Genomic DNA, 6,980 nt, shown 5'->3' with positions numbered 1-6,980 from the left:
ACTCGTGAGGGACCCCCCAGTAGGAAGTGGTTCGGAGTCAGGGGGGTTCTCGTCTTCTGGAGCAGTGGATACATGGGTGAGAGGGCGGCTGTTGAGGGTGTGCTCTGCCTCGACCAATAGAGTGTGCAGGACCTCTTCTTTCGGGGCGCGTTCGTGCAGTACGGTGTACAGAGCTGTTTTGATGCTCCGTACCAGACGCTCCCATGCTCCTCCCATGAACGGTGCGCTCGGCGGTATGTATCTCCACTTGATGAACCGGATACTGGCGTCTTCCTGTATAGCTTCTAGTGCTGCCCTCTGTAGCTCGGCGTCCGCGCCGCGGAGATTGGTTCCCTGGTCAGACCACAGCTCCGTCGGGCATCCGCGTCGCGATATGAAGCGACGGAGTGCCATGATGGCGGAGTCGGTGCTCAGATCTCCGGCCAACTCGACGTGGACCGCTCTCGTGGTTAGGCAGGTGAAGATCGCTCCGTATCTTTTTTGTCGTGTGCGGCCTACTGCGACTTGGAGTGGACCGAAGAAATCCAGCCCGGTGTATGTGAACGGGCGTTGATGGTGAGCGAGGCGGCTGGGCGGATGGTTTCCAGTCGAGGGTTGTGGAGGCGTGGCTTTCATGATGCGGCACACTCGGCAACGTTTCAGTTCGCTTCGCACAGCGTTGCGTAGTCGTAGGAGCCAGTAGTGCTGTCGTACCTCGCTGGTGGTGATGCCGAAGCCTCCGTGGTGCGTCTGTTTGTGTATCCAGGCGATATACAGTCGCACCCACGGGTGGTCTCCATCAAGCACGGCTGGTGACCGTTGTTGCTCAGTGATATCACCCGCGGCCGCTATACGCGATCGTAGTCGTATTATGCCTTCGCCGTCGAGTAGCGTTGATAATTTCATAAGGCGGCTAGAGGGCGGAAAGGGGGTCCCCCTCATGAGAGCGTTGATTTCCTCGGTGAACGCCTCTTCCTGTTGTGCTTGTATCCACAGCGACTCGGCGTGGCGTAGATATGATGCGTCGATCGTTTTAAATTTGTGTAAAACTTGCTTTCCACGCGCAGCTTCGGAAGTATTCGCCTTCTTGCTTTCTGTATCATTTTTTCGCCAAGTAGGGTCGGCGTCGGCATTTTTCCTCGTTCTCTTCCTTAAAGCGGCGCATCGTTGTGTGCGCGTCCGCAGCCTGTCTATGAACTGTAGTACGCGCGCTGTGGTCCGCATGAGGCGTATCCAACTTGAGAAACGAGTTACTTCGGGTAGAGCTTCCTTCAGTCGCGCGCCGACGCCTGTGGTGAGGTGGACCCGTTCTTCATCCGTGACGTTGACGTCCGTGACTTCCTCTTGAGGCCAATTTTCTTCCGACATATATAGAAAGTCCGGCCCCCTGTACCATCGATGATTAGAGTCGAAGTCGTGTGGCACGTCGCGGGTGGCGTCGTCTGCGACGTTCATTTTGGTGGGTATCCATCTCCATTCTTTCGTTTTAGTGTGTTCAGCGATCTCCGCCACTCTATGCGCTACGAACGGTTTATAAACTCGCGGTCCGTTGCGTATCCAGGTCAGTACCGTGCGGGAATCTGTCCAGTAGTAGCGGCTTGTCGGTTTAAATTGATGCTCGTCGACGACGGTCTGTGTAAGACGGCAACCCAGCACGGCAGCTTGCAGCTCTAGTCGTGGTATGGAGATCACTTTCAACGGAGCTACTTTCCCCTTGCCGATGATGAGTGAGACGTGTACGTTGCCATCTTCGTCTTCTACACGCCAATAGGTGACGGCCGCGTATGCCGTTGAACTTGCGTCCATGAATGTGTGTAACTGGATGCCGCGCGCGTGACTAAGTTTCATATAGCAGCGCGGTACTTTTATCTTGGCGAGTCGTCGTACATCTTCCAGCCATCTGCTCCAGGCGTCCGCCTCGGGCGCTTCTAACGGGGTGTCCCAATCGATGCCTGAGCGCCACGTGTCTTGTATGATGCGCTTCGCTTGTATGGTGACTGGAGTGGCGATGCCCAATGGATCAAATATGGACATCGTAGTGCGTAGCGCCTCCCTTTTAGTTGGTGTTCTTGCCCCGTTGTATACTTCCGCCGGTGTTTTGTGAGTGTTGATGTTGAAAGACAGGGTGTCTTCCTCTGGTTGCCACACCATGCCCAGTATTTTCGTGCTGTCCAGTTGTAGTATGTCGCCTTTCGACCCCGGTAATAGCGCGCTTAGTACTCGGCGCGAGTTAGATGCCCAACGTTGCAGGAAGTAGTTCGCGCGGCTGTGTATGTACGCAACTTGTGTGGATATGCGTACGGCCGCTCCTTCGTCGTCAAAACTCGCTAGGTAGTCGTCGACGTAATGGTTGTCGATGATTGCCGCCGTTGCCTCGGGGTAGTGAGAACGAAAGTGTTCCGCGTTCTTGTCCTTTACGTAGATAGCAGTACAGGGAGATGATGTGGCGCCGAATATGACACTCTTCATACGGTACTCGGTCGGTTGGCGATCTCGGTCGTCTCCTCTCCACAGGAAGCGCTGCATGTCTCTATCTTCTTCTCGTATGGTCACTCGAAGAAACATGTCTCTGACGTCGGCTGCTACCGCTACTTTTCGCTGACGGAACTTCATCAGCACGCCGGGCAGGGATTGTATTAAGTCCGGGCCTGGTAGTAGCATGTCGTTCAGGCTGACTCCTTTGGCTTTGGCAGCGGCGTCGTGGACCAATCTGAGCTTCTCTGGCTTCTGTGGATTGATGACGGCGAAATGGGGTAAATACCAAGTCTTCGGGTTCTTATGGGGTGGCGCTATTTCTGCGTAGTCGTTGTCGAACAGTGTTTGTAACTGTTTTTCGTATCTCTTTTTCAGTTCCTCGTCGCGGTCGAGTTTCTTTTCAACTAGTTCCAATCTTCTTAACGCCACGTCGTAGCTGTCAGGTGGACGAACGTGCTCGTTACGCCATAGAAGACCGGTTTTAAAGCCTCCCGCCGGTAAACGGCGGGTTTTATCTTCTAGTTGTTGCAGTGCTCGTCGCTCGTCGTCGTTGTGGCTGCGTCTCGGTATGACAGCCAATGACTCGAGGCTGAAGTGTTCCCTCATCATCTGCTCCATGGACTCTTCATCATCAGGGGCGACAGCGTGGAGTACTTTGTGGGTGTTGACTCTTTCATTCGATCTCTTAGTGCCGTGTAGAACCCAACCTAGATCGGTGAGTGTTGCGATCGGTTGGTGTCGGTCTCCTTGTCGCACGGCATGTGTGAGTAAAAGATGCCAGTTGTATTGACCCAGCAGTATCGTAGGTGATCCCTCTTCGTAGATGAGATGCTCTTCTAAGTCGTGCAGGTGGGGGCAAGCTCGTATGACGTTACGTGGGACTGCTTGCGGCGATAGCTTCAAGTTGTTCATGGTGCGGGCCGTTATTGTATGCTCATTCGTGTCGCGCCCGCGCAGAGAAATGCGTACTTGTTGCGATTCGCAGACGTTGATTCGTGTGCCGGCTACACCCTCAATGTAAAAGGGTGCTGGTGTACCCGCTGCGCCGATCCTTCTTGCTAGCGCCGCCTCAATCAGGCTGCACGTTGACCCGTCGTCCAGTAGTGCGAGTGCGTTGCACGTACCCTTGGGGCCCCTCACTTGCACAGGGAGTACCTTCAGTAGCGCGGTGGTGTTGCTTCTGTCTTTTGCTGATGCCACAACAAATGATGCAGGAGCTTCTTTCTTCTCCTTTGATGAGGGTGGAGTGCCATGCAGCAGTGAATGATGCATGTACTCGCAACCGTCGATGCCGCACCTCTTGTTTTTACACGTATGGCGAAATTTGCGTGTCCGTAAACAGCGGAAACATAGCCTATGTTTGCGTGCTATGTCCCACCTGGCGGCTACATCTGCTGTCTTCATTTCGTCGCATTGCGCCGCATGATGACCCGTCTTGTCGCAAATAGGACACGTAGTAACTTGTTCGTGCGCGGCTGGCTTCGCTGTTTGAGTGTGGTAGCTCTTCATGGGTCTCCTGCCTGCTGGCTCCCGCCGGTCTTCCACAGGTGTGTTCTCGACGGGCGCGTAGCTCCCACAACGTGCAGCTGTGCGTTGCATGAACTCGGTCAGGGTTACTAGGTCAGGTTGGTATTCTGGCTGTTCCGCAGCAAAGTCATAGTATCGATAGCGCAATGCTGAAGGCAGCTTCTCAACCACGGCGCGCACTATCTCGGCGTTGTGTAGATAATGCGGTCTGTTTAGCGCCTTCAATGTGGCCGTGACGTTGATGATCTTCGATGCGAAGTTGCAGATGTCTCTCGGATGTTCGCCCAGACGTGGAAGGGTGCGTAGCTTACTCAGTTCGGCCAGTGCGAGCGCGTCCGAACGACCGAACCTTGACGTCAGTAAGCTCATTACTTCGTTGGAGGACGTGGCTCCGACGAATAAACATTGAGCTGCTTCCCTAGCGGTGCCTTTCAAGCTCCTCCGGAGCCTCGCCAGGTTCTCTTGTTCTGTAAGCAGTCCTGCAGATTCTTCATAGGCTGTCTTGAACGGCAGCCAGTCGCTTGATGAACCGTTGAATATGGGTAATTCTTGAAGTCTTGCAGTAGTGGGTTGAATCGCTCGTGCCGCAGTAGTGATCGCCGTTGCTAACTTTTCGTAACATATGTCGCTCGGCGGCTTATGTTCCAGGTGGCCGTCGTTGTTACGATAGTATTGCGGCTGTTGTCTCTCACTTGTGTGCGTGACGTATGTAGAGGGGGGCGCTCCCCCCGCGTAATTGGTGGGGGGGCACCCGGTCCCAGCTGTCGCAGGTGCCGCGTACGTGGAGATTTTTTCCTGTCGAATGACGTCGCGCGTCGGCGGCGGCGCCTGTGATTCGGCAGGTCTTCCCTTCAATATATCTTCCTTCGTACGTGTGGCGGCAGTGTAGTCTTCCTGCTCTTCTCTTCTCAACCCAATAGTGCTTGTGCGAATCCACTCCGATGTGCGTTCTTCGCGGATCGTGGCTTCCTCCGGTTCGTCTTCGTCCGATTCCTCTTGCATTGCCGCGATCTTTGCAGATATTAAATCGATTTTCAGCTTCAATAATTCTTGTTGCGCTTCCGCTAGCTGCCTACGACGACTGTTCGAAGAACCGGATCGAAAAGATCGAACAGATTTAGGAGAGTATATTCTCCGTGGTGCTTCACTTGTAGTGGCGCCGGCTTCGGGTCTCTCTACTAGTTGGGAGACTGGCGAGGTGGCAGTCGGCGCGGCGTCGATTTGTCTGATCGTTGCGTCGGTTTCCACAGTTGCACCTGTTGTACGTGTGGCGTACGTGGAGCGCGTGTGTTCTGAAGTCGTAGCAGTCTTTTCGGTCCCCGTGATCGTGTCGGTGCCCGTCGAACAGGTTGGAGCAGTGGACGAGGATTCTTGGGTATTCACGGGGTACGATTTTGCGCTTCTGGTAACTGGCATTGTTCTTTCTTGATGTAATCCGGCTGCTGAAGGACCAGAAAATGTGGGGGCGGATTATGAGAAAAACGCCTGGTTGTAAATTGAGCTTCTTGATCTTGGTCTTGCTTGGATCGCGGTGAGATTTGGAACGTCTTCGGATTCTCGTGCAGTCAGTTTTGGAATGTCGTTCCGCTCCCAACGCTCCGCCTTTTATATCATCGCTGGCCCGCCGTGCCGCTCGCATTCTATTCAAGTGTGCGAGCGGGACGGCACCAATGCAGGAGCGGGACGGGAGAATCCTACAGACTCCAAGCAAAACCCCTCTCTCCCTCTCGTTTATTTACCAAAATCTTACACGAAATTAACAATAATAAATTACAACATTAAATCACAATATTATAAATCATATGGGCGCGAACACGTTTTCGTCCTGAACAAATACAAAGATCGAACACTCAGAAAAAACACTCAGAAAAAATTCCTTCGATCCGGTCGGATTTGAACCGACGTCTTCTTGCATACCGTGCCAGACGCTATACCAACTAAGCAACTAAGCCACGGAACGAACCAACGGACCTCACGAATTTCTCTGTGTACAAAAAAAAAAAAATTGAATATCAATTCAATAAAAATTTAATTACTATATATTTTTTTCAAAGTGATTGCTTCAATACTTTGAGGTCTTAAAAGTCGGTAGCGATTTCGCAAAGCAATATGTCATCAAAATATTTACTTAACTACGTTTTGGTGTAACTTGTGCCATTTTATTTTCAACTCCTGATCTCCAAGTAAACATAATATGAGAAATGATTCAGACTCAGTTAATGTCATTCCTATGATCACGTAAACACCCAGTGCATATTACCTACATTATTAGTATTCAAATTTAGTGCTAATACTTTCTTTACACAGCCTGGAGTATGTAATAACTGCTATTTTTTATTCCTGCTGTAGTTTGCTGGGTCTTACATGGTTACTCGAATAGATATACGCCATAGATAGTATTGGTTGAAACAATAAGCTTAAGAAGTAGTGAAGAGAAACAGAGACATCAAAACACTGCAATATTTCAAGCAAAGTAAGATTTGATTCGTTATCAAAGTCAAAGTCAAAGATGATTTATTTCATAGGTAAAATAAATTTACACTTGAAAACGTCACATTTAAGGTACTGCTCGTTCACTACGCTGACCTCCCTGAGAAGAACGAGCAAGAAACTCTAGGGATTGCTCTTTTCAAATAAACTTAAATGCTATGGAATACATTTTGAATCAAATTTGTGTGGATTCTGGAGCCATGTCGTCTTTCCATACATCTTTATCTAACACGTAGTCTTCAATTTTGTAATATGATTTTTCGATCAAAATATTTTTAATGTAGTTTTTAAACTTAGGAAATGATAAACTTAATATATGCTCCGGAATCTTATTGTAAAAACGTATACAGTTCCCCATAAAAGAGTTGTTTACCTTGGTTAAACGAAATCGTGGTACCATGAGTTTGGACTTAGCTCTAAGGTTAATATTATGGATATCTTCTTTCTTATTGAAATTATGTATATTTTTACGGGCATATAAAATATTTGAGTAAATGTACTGTGATGCC

General features: G+C 50.3%; 1 protein-coding gene across 1 annotated transcript in view; it reads right to left on the bottom strand.

Moving 5' to 3' along the window:
* LOC113235403 overlaps nt 1–6,980 on the bottom strand; it is a 78,011-nt gene that overhangs the window by 13,147 nt on the left and 57,884 nt on the right. The window contains exon 4 of the mRNA XM_026471081.1: nt 3–5,420. Within this exon, the coding sequence (XP_026326866.1) occupies nt 3–5,420 (5,418 nt within the window). The remainder of the gene's footprint in view (nt 1–2; nt 5,421–6,980) is intronic.

This window comes from Hyposmocoma kahamanoa, unplaced genomic scaffold (genome assembly GCF_003589595.1).
Source record: "Hyposmocoma kahamanoa isolate Upper Pololo Valley unplaced genomic scaffold, ASM358959v1 87, whole genome shotgun sequence".
In the NCBI taxonomy this organism is placed as follows: Eukaryota; Metazoa; Arthropoda; class Insecta; order Lepidoptera; family Cosmopterigidae; genus Hyposmocoma; species Hyposmocoma kahamanoa.
This window is presented reverse-complemented; position numbering and strand designations above follow the sequence as displayed.